The sequence below is a fragment of the Typopeltis vanoorti genome, chromosome 16 (assembly GCF_054136105.1).
Source record: "Typopeltis vanoorti isolate ZY-2024b chromosome 16, IOZ_Tvanoo_1.0, whole genome shotgun sequence".
NCBI lineage: Eukaryota > Metazoa > Arthropoda > Arachnida > Uropygi > Thelyphonidae > Typopeltis > Typopeltis vanoorti.
Window position 1 is genome coordinate 80917780 of NC_143564.1, and position 14522 is coordinate 80932301.

The 14522-nt window shown below is 36.9% G+C and overlaps 1 protein-coding gene across 2 annotated transcripts in view; it reads left to right on the plus strand.

The window, feature by feature from the left end:
• The window catches only part of LOC150098161 (immediate early response 3-interacting protein 1), a 39791-nt gene extending 25956 nt beyond the window's left edge, over positions 1–13835 (plus strand). For both annotated transcript variants that reach the window (XM_090406413.1, XM_090406411.1), the window contains exon 3: positions 13633–13835. In XM_090406413.1, coding sequence (XP_090262539.1) covers positions 13633–13688 — 56 coding nt within the window. In that variant the 3' untranslated portion in view covers positions 13689–13835. The remainder of the gene's footprint in view (positions 1–13632) is intronic.
• Positions 13836–14522: the final 687 nt, after the last annotated feature.

The window sequence follows — 14522 nt, forward strand, 5'->3', positions numbered from 1 at the left end:
TTGTCTGATTAAATTGAATTAACAGTGCAACAAATTTGGTATGAAAATCAGCAAAAATAAGACCAAAACTATGAAAATAGGCAGGAACATAGAAAACTTCATCTGCATTCTGAATGGTGATCCTATAGAACAAGTAAAATATTTCAGCTATTTAAGCACAGTTTTTAGTGCAGATGGCAAATTAAATCTGGAAATAGACAACAAAATTAGTAAAGTTGGTATGGTGGGTACCCAGATGAATAAATTTATATGTAATAAGAGAGAAATTAGCCAAAACACCAAACTAGCAGTATACAAGTGTTCAAACCAGTTTTAAGCCAGGATCTGAGAGTTGGGTTAGAAATAAAGCACTTGATCAATGACTAGAGACCACATATGAGAGTTCTGAGTAAAATTAACTGTGTAAACAGATAGTGTCAATGGCAGAATCATAATTAAAAATGAAGATATTAGAAAGGAACTTGATATTGTTAGTATTTAAAAATGTGTAAGAAGAGCTAATCTAAGGTGGTATGGCCACTTAAATAGAATGGATGAGGAAAGGTTAGTGAATCATGTTTGATGCCAAGATGGCAGGAAAGACACCCAGTAGAACACCAAGGTGTAGGTGTATTGATCCAATTAGAACTGCCTTTAGAAGCACAATATTAAAGTGCTGAAAAAGTAGTAGACTAATTTAGAGGAAAATTATGGATAGAAGATTAATAATAATGTAAACTTAAGCATGTAGTGCTGTCATAGTAGCTCAAACACCCCTTGAGGGTACATATATCAGGAAATTGATGAAGAGTATTGTAATAATATTTCAGTGAAGATTTTGGAACATGTTTAACTTTGGACAAAAGCAAGTGTGGACAGGCACCTGGATCTAACTGTTGCAATCTCTCCTGATGTCATGCAGTATCACATTCACTAGCCATGAGGAATGATGAGAAAAGTAAGGTAGAGTCAAGGCATAGCATTCAGAGAAGTAAATTCTAGTATAGAATAATTTGGATTTAGAATTTTCATTAAATTTAAAGAATGAAACTGAGGTTTTAGTTAAAAAGTGCATGGACCTAGTCTGTTAGCAAATGGTATATGCCAATGTTTTTCAATTACTGCTTACAGGGATTTGTTCAATTAAAGTAAAGTAACTGTTGATAATTCCTGCAGTGATTGGAGTAGAAAAAAAGCTAACCTGTACTTGCATTATGTTATGTGATAACTTATATTCTTCATTTTGGAATGGAGGTGATGTTTGTCTGTTTCTTGACTGCTAGAAGGTTGTTTTCTCAGTTATATTCTTTTCTCATGGTGAAGGCAGTGGATAGTTATTAATACTTTGAATGCAGAACAGGCAATTGGTGTAATTATCTGCTCTGTTTAGTTCACTTAGAACTGCTGAATTTTTGTAGTTTTTTAATGTGATATGATAACTTGACTTTCATAATTGTCATGAGTTAGTTTAAACTCTTTAGTTGCACTCATTACACAATTTATCTCCAATTGTTTGTACAGTTAAATTGAGACAGTGTGGAAGTGATTTAATATTTTATTTCTTGATATAATGAATTGTCCTTATGTCTTTTACATGATAACTGTAAATATTTGATTCAGTAATGCTTTTTTATTAAATTTAGAATAACTGACTTCAGTTATAATAGACAATAAGTTTTTTTGAATTGAGTTAATACTTGAGTTTGAGATCGCTAATGTTTCCATAAGAGACTAACTTGATTGGTGATTTGGTAAATACGATAGATGATTTGAATACCATAAGGGAAACATTCATTCATCTTCAAGGCCCACCTTTCCTAACTGGGTTGTGGGGGCAGCAGCTGCAAGAGGAACTTCACATGGTCACGATTCTTCGCCACTAAGCTCAGGTGTTCTGGTGGTACTCCCAAACGTGTTCACCCAAGGTTTTGGATATAATTTATCCAGCGAGTCCTTGGCCTTCCATGTGGCCTCCCACCCTCTGGCTTGGCAAGGAGGGCCTGCTGGGGGAGCCTCTCTTGTGGCATTCTGACCAGGTGCCCGTACCAACGTAACTGTGATCTGTCAACACGGAGAAGCAATGGTTAAGTATTGAGGGTTTCCCGAATTGCAGAGCTTCTGACTCTGTCGAGTCTTGTCAGCCCTGCAACCCCTCGAAGGAACCTCATTTCAGCCGCTTGGATTCGTGTCTGCATTCTTTCGGTCATTACCCAACTCTCATGATCATAGGGGAGGATGGGGACATAGACCTTATTGAAGACAGCCAGCTTTGCCTTCTAGCGTAATTCCCGCTTCAATACTAGCGAAGGGCCAAGCTCCCGCAATATTGCATTTGCTGAGCCAATCCGAGTATCTGGCTCTACATCCCACTTTCTATCACTTGTGAATATGGACTCCAAGGTATTTAAACTTCTCCACCTGCCTCAGTGGGACTCCACTCACATGTAGAGTGAAGATCGGTTGTCTTGAGACCGCAAATGTTTCAGTTTTGGCCACACCGATCTTCATTCTGGCTTCTGCACAAACAGCTGCAAACCTATCCAGGGTCTGCTGGAGGTCATCTGTGGAAGAGCTAAGCAGAACTAGGTCATCTGCAAAAAGCAGACGTCCAATGCTACATCTTCCAATTCTGACACACTCACTGCCTCGGCTGTGCCTATCAATCCAGTCCATAAATATTATGAAAAGGAGGGGTGACAGAACACACCCTTGGCAGAGGCCAATGGAGACTGTGAAAGGTTCAGACTTTGTGCTGTTTACCCTGACACAAAAATTCAGGCATTCATACAGGGACTTGATGGCAGCTAATAGTTGGTCATCCACTCCATACTCCTGTACTATTTGCCAAAGCTTATCCCGAGGAACCCGGTCATATGCCTTCTCCAAGTCTACAAAACGTGTAGACATTCTTGGCATATTCCCAAGATTTTTCAAAGACTTGCCTTAAAGTGAAGATTTGGTCAGTTGTGCTTCTACCAGGACAAAAGCCACATTGTTCTTCTTGGAACTTTGACTCAACTATGCTCCTGCACCTTCTTTCCAAACACCTAGCATATACTTCCCAGACAGGCTGAGCAGAGAGATGCCACAATAGTTGCTGCAATCTCTCTGGTCTCCCTTCTTGTAGACTGGCATTATTATGCATGTCTGCCATTGCTTTGATGCTTGCCCAGATATCCAAGCAGCCTGACACACTCGAGTCAGCCAGAGAACTCTGTCTCGATTTAAGGCTTTTAACATTTCGGGCCGAATTTCATCATTACCAGCAGCCTTGCCTGATTTTAGCGATTTTATTGCTAAATGGACCTCTTCTGCTGTGATACTAGTCATCACCCTGATCTGCAGCTCTTGGATGTCCACAACTGCTGGACCACCTGGGTTAAAAAGGCTCTCAAAGTATTCCCTCCATCTGTGGAGGATATCCTTCTCAGTTGTTAAAAGTGCACCATCAGAGGCCTTAATTGCCCTTGCTGTCACAATTTCCTCCCTCGAAGGCAGCAGATAGTCTGCCAGAATACTTTGTTTGCATTTGCATAGGATGAGTCTAATCTTTCTCCAAAGGATTCCCAAACCTTTTGCTTTGCTGTCTTTACTGCCTCAGCAGCAGCTTTTCGTGCCTCAGTGTACCGGAAACATCTCAGGTGACCTAATCCTAAGCCATGTTAGGTAGGCCTCCTTTTTTGCCTGGACAGCTTTTTGGACCTCTTGGTTCCACCAAGGTGTCCTTTTCTCACTGCCCGTCGCCACGCCAAGCCGTTTCTGCCGCATCATGAGCGTGCAAAGGCATTGACAGCAGTTCTGAACAGCTTCCACTCCTCAACATCTGCAGTATGCTTGGGAATCTCTTTGAACCTAGAGGAAATGTCATCTGCAAAATTCTTCCTCAGAGCCTCATTTTCCAGTGGCTCCCATTTCACGCTGTATAGCTGCTTAGGCCTACCAGCATTGATGGTAGCATCTGGTTTCTGAAGCCGTAGAGTGCAGACAACAAAGTCAGTTGACAGTTCTGCCCCTCTTCTCACACTAATGTCCAGCACTGAGGAAAATAGGTCTGCTGAGACTATAAAGAAGTTAATCGGAGACCTTTGTCCAAGTGTATCCCTGTACAGGTATACTTATGGACTTCTCGGTGCTGAAAGAAGGTATTCATTATGGACAAGCTGTTAGTACAGTAGAAGTCCAAGAATTTCAACCCATTTGCATTAAGGTCAGGGTCTCCGTTCCTCCCAACCACACCCCCTCCACGTCTGGTCATCTGTTCCATCAGGTGCATCGAAGTCGCCCATTAGCAGGACTGATTCCATGTCTGCTACCCTGTCAAAAGCAGCATCCACTTCCTCTAGGAAGGCAGAGTATTCTGACTCCAGATTAGGTGCATAGGCTTGCATCACAGCCAAGTCATGGTTTTTCATCTGTAGCCTTAACACACATACCCCCCCTTCAATGGGATCCACTCAGCAACACACTTTGACAGCCGGGGGCTTGTGAGTATCCCCACACCCACCTGAACAGACATTGTCAGGCACACACACCAGAGTAGTAGAGCTTCCATCCCTCATCCAGGTCGACAGTTCCAGAGCCTCTCCTCTTGATCGAAGAAAGGCCTCCTTTTTTGTTCTTGGTCGAAGAAAGGCCCGACTAAATCTAGTTGGTAGTGCTTGGCTTCCTCGACCAGTTCCTTCTCCTTCCCTGTCAGAGAGAAGAGGTTCCAGTTGTCTAAAGCCATAGTCTGGTGCCATTGTCATTGCCATTTCCGCCCTTTTGCAGAACTATTTCTTTGCGCTTCCCCTAAACACCTCCTCATACAGATAGTGGGCCCATTGATGGGGTTTCCTCTAGCTGAGTGCTGAGGAGTGGTGTCTAAGGGAGACTGTAACATATTTTTCGAATGGGTCCCTCTGCCTAAAACCCGAACATGTCCCTTGGTAACCAGCTTGGCAAACGATGCAGTATGACCATAGTTTGATGACTTGACCATGTTACAGTGTTTGGTAATGCCCTGTTAGCATTACCCTGTTTGCATAAGATGAAATGACACAGCAAAATAGAAAAGATTCACCCCTAGCCCTTGAATACTCTAATAGCATTCGGGGGGGGAGGAGCAAGAAGAGAAGAAAGAAACAAGGAAGAAAGAGGAGGGACCAGTCTACAGATAATATAACAGATGTATATTACATGAAGTAAGGAATGGTCCAGCATCAGATACCTCAGGTTTGCCGTGCCTGTACTCACTAAAGTGAGTCCCTGAGGAGTCTCATCATATAAAAAACAAACTTTGCATTTCATGTTTGGCAGCAGTTGATCTAATAGGTAAGTAATAACACTCCTACTGTTCATCTTATTCTATCTATACCAGATATCTTCAAACTCACTGTTGCAACATGAAACATTGTTCTGCCTTGGCTGGAATCAAATTTTCTGCTATCATTAGCCATGCGTCTTTCTTCTCCTTTCTGTCTGCCCTTTTTGACGGTACTGTATGTTTTACACTAACTCCAGTTGGTATATCTGTCTCATAAAGCCAGGTGTCACTCTCTTCAATCAGAGGGTGCAGCTTATTCCCCAAATCAACAATGTCAACTTTTGTTTCTGATATTCCTAGCATTTGTATAACATAAGTTACCTCCAGTCTGTTTCTTTGTATACTCACCTCTGTTGTTTGCTTATTTCAGTTGGACAGTCGAATTGATTGGCATATCTTTATTTAAATCTGGACCTGCTGAACACACAATTGTCCTTTCATCACACCTATCTTCCCTCACTCTGCATTTTCATATCATTATCATAATTACATACCTTAGTTATTCTTATGTGTAGATACTTATTCCTCCCAACACATGGTTTTCTGACTCTCCGTATATTGGTCTTGCACCAATAATTTCTCCAGACTTTTTTGATACCAAACACAAGTTCAAGCAGTCTTATATAAATCCATTCTTCCATCAAAATTGCTTCACACATACTCAGTTCCTTTTACATAGCATGCATATCAAATCATTTCCCGTCATCACCCCTCTTCTTAATTCATTGCTATCATGTCTTGATAACAGATTGACTTTTACTTTAATCCTCCCCCCCCATATGACTTTTTACATGCTTTATTTATCACTAGTTAATCATTTGTACCTACAACTACCACCAAAATATCAGTGATTGTTCTTAATTCATGTCTTTTAGCAAGTTGGTCTCTCTCCCCACCCCATATATACGAGGTCCCAAGACCTATCCTGTAGAGCTGGTAAAATTTCCTAAGTATTAAATCCATAACAGGTTGCTATTTCTCTACTCATGGCTTGTGTTCCCATTTGTCATGCAATTAAGTCTTAAGACCTATGACAACATTGCCATGTGTGGTTGGAAGGAAAGAATTTGTTTCTTGATAACTTGAGAGTTGTAATCATTAAACATGGGGAAGACTATTCCAAAGAGCAGAGGTGTTAGGATTGAAGGCCAGAGGATGAGAAGTTGGTTTGATTAGTTCAGAGTTGAACCATATATTGAGGCCAGCAGCTGCTCATGTTCATATATGATTAAAGTGGAGGGAGGGAGGGTTGCAGCCAGTTCATTATGGCAAAGTGACTGGAAGGGATCATCAAGTTAGTGAATTATTCACTTCTGAATAGTCAAGAATTTAGAGGGAAATCTTAGGTGCACCATCCCAAATGTGGGAACAATTTTCTAAGGTTGGGTGTGTTTCAGCTTTATGAAGTGTCAGGAGTTGAGCAGGAGAGTACTCTTTTGGAACACAAAGAATACTGGGACATTTTGGAGGCTAAAGAAGCCATGGTCATGTTCTTATGCCAGATTGGATGTGAAAGTTAATCCAAGAAGAGAAAAACTGATCCTGGTCGGTGAGAAGAATATTCTCAAAAAGTGAGGGGGGGGGGGAAATGACTGGGAAATGAAACATGATTGTTTTGGTGGCAATATAATTTACCAGGTTGTCCTCATCCCACTTAAGAATGATAAGATGGTCTGCATTTAAGACATTGGTTAAAGATCTTGAAGTGTGACTTCAAGGTCATTAGCAAAGCTATGAATAGGATTGAATGTTGAAGAGACATCGTTGATGTATTGGAGGAAGAGTAAGTGACAGCAATTCAGTCCTGGGGTACTCAGAATTAATTGAAAAATCTGAAAGGAAACCATCCTCCATGACCTACAGTCAGGGCCGGCGGGCATGCAGGCGCTGCGGCCGGGGCACTGTTCATAAGTTCATTTTTAAGAAACAATTTTTATCATGAAAACAAAAAATTCTTAGAATGATCAATATTAAAATAAATAAGGCTGGATACACCGAATAAAAAAAAAAAAAATTGTATATTGCCGCCTCTTTGATCAGTCGGCTGTTTATAATTTTGCAGCGAGAGTAGGCTAAATGCTTGCCTAAAGAATGTTGTGTCTACTGCAGTCTATCTAAAGTGAAATGTTGAACGGTTTTTATGTGTAGAAACGAATTTTCGTAGAAAACATTTGTTGCTAGTTAACCAGTCATATGGTATGTGTCTCAGTAGGCTACTGACAGTGTAGCGCAGTGCGGATTATTATTTCGTCTCTGTGTCGTGTTGTGTAATAATTTCTTGTGGGTATAAAATAGAAATGGAATCAAAAATTAAAAAAAAGTTATCCGTTGCACAAAATCATAAGTGTCATGCTGCGAAAGAAGCAGATGTTAAGAAACAAACTGGGGCTCTTAATAAATTTGTTAAAATATTAAAATATTCTGATGCAGATTGTAACCAACTCGATACATCAGAAATCAGAGTTGAAGAACTGTGCACATCATCCAGTTTGCATGAAAGTACTATTTCAACTATTGAACAAGATAACAAGATGCATGATTTAAGTGAAAAACAGGAGAAGATTTAGTTGTAGTTGACCATGAAACTAACACATTGTTAGTCTCTGTAAATTTAGAAGATCCAGGTGAATGGGGAAATATTGATGAAAAATTATGAGTTGTGTTAATTGAAATGGGGCCTGTTCAAAAGAAAAATATAATATATCCCATAGATACATATTATATTATATGAATATGGTCATTAATTTGGCGACACATATTATAATAGAAAAATGGAAAATGATGAGCTCATGCTAAGAACATGGCTCATTTATTCCGAAACTTTAAATTCTGTTTTTTGTAGAAGGTTATAACGATTGGAGAAATGTAAGTACAACTTTGCATAGACATGAGACTAGTTTAACTTGCATGAAAAATTTCTTAAAATGGAAGGAAGTTGATAAAAATTTAAAAAACAAAACTAGTATTCATTGCCAGACTCAATGGAAAAGAAACATTGGACGAGTGTTTTAGAACGCTCAATTGAAATTATAAAATTCCTTGGTAGCCAAAATTTAGCTTTTTGCGGATCATCTGATAAATTATATGAAAGGAATAACGGCAATTTTTTAAAATTAGTTGAACTGTTTGCGAAGTTTGATCCTGTTATGGAAAATCATGTTGAAAGGACCCTACAACGAAACAATAGAGTACACTATTTGAGTAAAGACAGTCAAAATGAAATATTGGAAACTTTAAGTGATGCAATCAGGGATACAATTTTATTATCAATTCGAAAATCTAAATGTTATTCCATAATTTTTGACTGCACACCTTATGTAAGTAAAACAGAACAAATGACCATTATTATTTGCTTTGTTTCCTGTGACAATGGAATTGTCAAGATCAGGGAAAACTTTTTAGGTTTTGCAGATATATCAGATTCCGCAGGACGTGGTTTATGTGCAACAATAATGGAACAACTGGAAAAATGGAACATTCCCATTGAAGACATGCAAGGTCAAGGATATGACAATGGGGCAAATATGAAAGGGGAAAAATATGGACTCCAAAATTTGCTTTCAAACAAAAATCCTCGAGCTTTTTACGTGCCATGTGCTGCTCATACTCTAAATTTAATCATTAACAATGCAGCCAAAGTGAATCAGATACAATTAGTTTCTTTGCAATTATTCGAGAAATATACAGTTTCTTTTCATTCTCTCACAAACGTTGGACAATCCTTTTAAAGGTTTGTAAGAGAATGAAATGTCCTTCATGCTGAGTTCGTAAAAAAATTAACATTGAAACAGCCGTCAGAAACATGATGGGAAAGTAAAATTAATGCAATCCGCCCTCTACGATATCAGTCAGGAGAAATTTACGATGCACTTTTTGAAATTTTAAATAATGAAAATTTTAATAAAGAAACTCAGCATGAAGCACAAACATTATGTACTAAAATAAAGGACTACAAATTTATTTGCTCTCTTATAACTGGGCATGATTTACTTAACAGAATAAACCCCATGAGTAAAATGCTTCAAGACAAAAATATGAACATTACACTTGCTTTAGAATCTATCAAAAACTTAAAAATATTCTTACAAGAGATCAGATACAAATTTTAAAGAAGTTCTAAAATGGCAAAAGAACTGAGTGAAGAGGTGGATGGAGAACAAGAATTTAAAACTGGTACAGAAGTCCGACGACAAAAGAAGACACGACAATTTGACTACGTGCATCATAACGAAACGCCACAATCGCCAGAAGATAAATTTAGAGTGAATGTGTTTTATAGCCTTCTAGATGTTGTAATGTGTTTGTTAATAGAATGTTTTGAACAACTAGAAACATATTATGATAATTTCAATTTCTTGTATAGATTACTATACAATTAATAATGAAGATTTACGAAAAAATTGTGACGATTTAGAGATTCTCTTGAAGGACGGTGACAATAAAGACGTAAATGCAATAGAACTATATGATGAGTTATGTGCTTTCCAGGATATTTTTCGGAAGGATAATTTAAATATTCAAAACTATTTTGATATTCTTAATTTTATTGTGTCCAATAATTTATCTTTCCCTAACTTTTCAGTTTCTTTAAGAATACTATTAACCTTACCTGTTAGTGTAGTGAGAGGTGAACATTCCTTTTCCAAGTTGAAATTGAATAAAACCTACTTAAGAACAAGTATGTCACAAAAAAGGCCTATTAGTTTGGCATTAATAGCTATTGAAAATGATATATGTCCGGAATCAGACGTTAAGACCATTATTTCTAATTTTATGAATATGAAATCAAAAACCCTAAAATTTTAATTAAAAAAAATTTCAAGTATGTTTATGTAATTTAATTTATTTTTTGTTATTCTGTAAAGATGTTATTTTTTGAATACTTATATTAAATGTTCTAATTATTTCTGAATTCTTTTCTTATTTTCTCATCTATCTTGAGTTTCTTTTATTTTCCTAAAAGATAGTTCCATTTACAAAAAATTATTAAACATTTTTTACAAATTACTAAGAATTTAGTAACTTGTAAAATGCAAGAATTTTTTAAACCTTAGTTCAAATAAATTTTAACTTTAATTAAAATTCATTTTAATTTTGTTAGCGATTTGGGTCGGTGAGAAGGCTACCCTGTATCATTATATTCAAAGATTAAAGTGAAGTGGCTTTATCAAAATTTGCCTTAACTTTTGAGAATTTTTTGAATATTTGGGTTTCTAACGATTATCCTGCCTAGTCAACAACCCCCGTTCGTTACATTTAGCGAACCAACGTGTGGCTGTTTTGGCAAAATTTATTTAAGAAATTTCAAATAATTTAAATTTTTATTATCATAAAAGAACCACACACTCTTGGATTGTTACAAGGGTGCTTAGATAGACATTGCATGCGGGCAGCAAAGACCCTAGCTCCGGCTCTGCCTACAGTGAATGACCAGAGAGGAGGCTGGCAATTTATTCACAAAGAGGAGGAATACCATAAGATGCTAGCTTGGTAAGAAGGCCACTATGTTAGACTCAGTCAAGCATGTCACGTAAACCTGGTTTTCGTGTAATATTTTGTTTAATGAAATGGCAGTCCCAAGTGTTAATGAATAAGCCTCTAAAGAATATGATGCTGATGTTGGAAGTTTTTTCCCACTTGGTTAGACTAATAAATTTAGTTTAATCCTTTATCCAAGTGTAAGCAAACAAAGTTTGCACCTGAAGTACAGGGTGCCATAAAATAACTCCCTCTTTGGAGGCATCTGTAGCTAAAACCAATAAATGGAATGAGACCAAATTTTATATTGAGACTTTTGAAGGCATGGGGAGATGATTTCTGCAAAAAAAAAAAAAAGATTTAGTACCAAAAGTCGCCTATAGGGGAAATTTTGGCACTGGTTGAGCTGAAAACAAGCAGATAATTACATTAAAGGCAGATAAAATGGAATAATAACATTTCAATGGTGTAAGCGACGGCCGCATCACTCATTCAGGCTGGTTGTGTTGCGCATTACATTGATGATAATAATAATAATAATAATTAAACTAAAACAACTTGCGAGAGACACAAATTAATGTAGTGATTGAACTCACAGGAAATAATGTTTTATTCATCAGAATCAGGGTCCCCTGGACCACATACACAATTTTCAATGTGTTGACCTTTCTTGTGTACAACAAATTGCATCCGGTATGCGACATGCTCTACAGCTGAGCGTAAGGAGTCGGATTGGATGTTCATAACAACCTGTTTTATGTTCTCTTACAAGACATGCAAGTTAGGAACGCCCCCAACATACACAACGGATTTCAAATACCCCCACAGACAAAAGTCACATGGAGTGATGTCCGGAGATCGAGGCGGCCATCCCGTCGGAAAGAACCTACTGATAAACTTCTCATTACTGAAATGCTGGCGTACTAACTCCTGGTGATCCAGTTTCTTCAAACTTCTTAATCATAGCGCTCAGTGCTACAGCTGACATAGGACCTGTATGCAGGTTATGAAGCCATCTAAATTCCTGAATGGTCGCTACGGCATTGTACTGTTTAACGTAAAACAACTTAACAAGTAAAGCATGCTGAGGCAAAGTAGGATGCATATTGGGCCCAATTCGTCAGTTATTCGAATAACTGCCTGAACATTCCCAATCCCTTTTTAAATGGAATTGGTGGTGCTGCTGTTATGTACGCACAGTAAAATTTGCATAATCTTTTACCTGTTTACTGCTAATATTTGACTGATTTCGGCTCTGCCAGCGCCAAAATTTCCCTTTTCGGCAACTTTTGGTACTAAATCTTTTTTTTTTTGCGGAATTCATCTCCCTATGCCTTCAAAAGTCTCAATATAAAATGTGGTCTCATTCCGTGTATTAGTTTTAGCTACTGATACCTCCAACGAGGGAAAGTTAATTTATCGCCACCCTGTATCTTAGGACTGAGGCAACTCATGGTAAAGTGAACAAACTCTCATTGCTCCTTGTCTTAGTATCTCCTATAATACAAATCACATCTTGCGAACAGGTATAATGCTATGCATTAAGGAAAGATGGTTTAGGTTTAGCAACAACCTTTCAGACTGTCAGACAACTTTGATACTCCAGGGGAAATCGTACATTGTCATTCTTCCCTTAATGCATAGCATTATACATGTCCGCAAGGAGATGTGCTTTGCATTACGGGAAATAATAAGACAAGAAGTGATGAGAGCTTGGTCCACCTTTACCACGAGTTGCTTCAGTCCTGAAGATACTTCAGGTGCAAACTTTGTTTGCTTACACTTGGATAAAGGATTAGACTAAATTCATTACATTCTAACCAAGTGGAAATAAAATTTCCAACATCTTTCTCTAAATCCAGATAATTTAATAATAAGTTGAAACACCTTTTGGCAACTTGTATAGGTAAATATGACTTCTCCATTGCTTCCACTTTAGTATCACCACCTCTGGGTCTGGCTCCCACTGATGAGACCTCAATAAAGGTCGAAACCGGTCTGGGTAGTGGCCCTTCTCTTAATGCATAGCATTATACATGGCCGCAAGGAGATGTGGTTTGCATTATGGGAGATACTAGGACAAGGAATGATGAGAGCTTGGTCCACCTTTACCACGAGTTGCCTCAGTCCTGAAGATACTTCAGGTGCCAACTTTGTTTGCATACACTTGGATAAAGGATTAAACTAAATTTATTATAATATGATGTTGAGGTTATTTTATCAGTTTGTGTGTACATTTTGACATTTATTCAGAAGATGACAATGCACGATTTCCCTTGGAGAATCAAGGTTGCCTGACAGTCTGAAAGGTTGTTGCTAAACCTGAACAACTACATCTGTTTCAAAATTGAGAATGGCTGTCTAGGGTAGATCTTCAAGAGAGGTTGTCATTGGTGTGTATTGTAACCTTTTGAATTAAATATAATCTCCTTTACATGCTTTTGCTTTTGTCTTTAGTATGTCTAAATTTAAAGTAAAAGTTCTTAAATTGGATGAATTTGACTAGATGATTTAATGAGAGCTTATTATAAATCAGAAAATATAAAATCACTTCAGCATCATGCTTCATAGGTTGGTGATTTATCATTTTTACTTGCAAGAATGAGCTTTTTATATTAAATGGATAAGAATCCTATATTGTTATATAGCCAGTAAGTGAAACTCAAGATCAATAAATTTATTAATTACAAATGAGCTCTTTAGTTTCATATATACACCAAGTTAGATATACAGAAATGTATAATTGACTCTTTTTTTTTTTTTTTTTTTTGTTCAAGTAATCGTAGAATTCTCTCTTGATAACAATGTTACTTTTCATTATAAAGAATACATAACTGCTTTCTTGAAAGTTAAATGTCCTTTTTCTTTTTCAGTACCTCTTGTGCTTCTCAATGTAATTACTATCTTTTTTAAGTTGATACTAGGATGAGAAATGAAGAGGTATATGTATATCCAAAGCATGACCATTTTTTTTTAAAATCTGAATTGTTATTGGTATGTAATATGTAACGAACTGCAAAATATGAATCTGTGTTTGTATATTGACATACACAATTAAATTTCATATAAATATTTATACTCATTTTGCCAAATTAATAAACAATTTCTTTCTAAAAATTGAAAATAATTGTTATATTCCTCTTCTGAAATGCCAAAAAATCAAAAATAATAATGAAGACTGCTGTTGACTCTGGAAAAGATGCACTGTAATGATTATTCTTCATTGGTGTATTGTGTGAATGGCAGAAGACGGATAATATTTAATATAAAGTTAATAAATCACAAAGTCATATTGTTAGTGAATAAAAATGCTGTTGAATAGTGTTACTGCCATTTAACTTCATAAATAAATTGTCCTGTACACTTAGTACAAGACAATTTTTACTAAGGCCAGACATCTGCCTTATCAAATCTAATAAAGCAGGATCCAATGGCAAAATGCTAAGCTACTACATATACATAGATCCATATATAAACATGAACATTTATATAAAGAAAGTGCTGAAGCCTTACTTCATAGACCTAATCTTAAATCAATTGTATTAAATAATTATCTGCTATATTTTAATTTAATTGAATTAATTTTAATTTCAGCCCAATAGTTTTAATCCATGAACCAGTGACTGTATATGTAGAGGAATTCCAATTTAAGCTAATGTGCACTATTGTTTTTTGAATTCAATTCCTTTTGTTGTTCAATAGTTGTGTTGATGTCTTATGATACATAAGACGAAATATTTACATATTTATTATTTACACATTT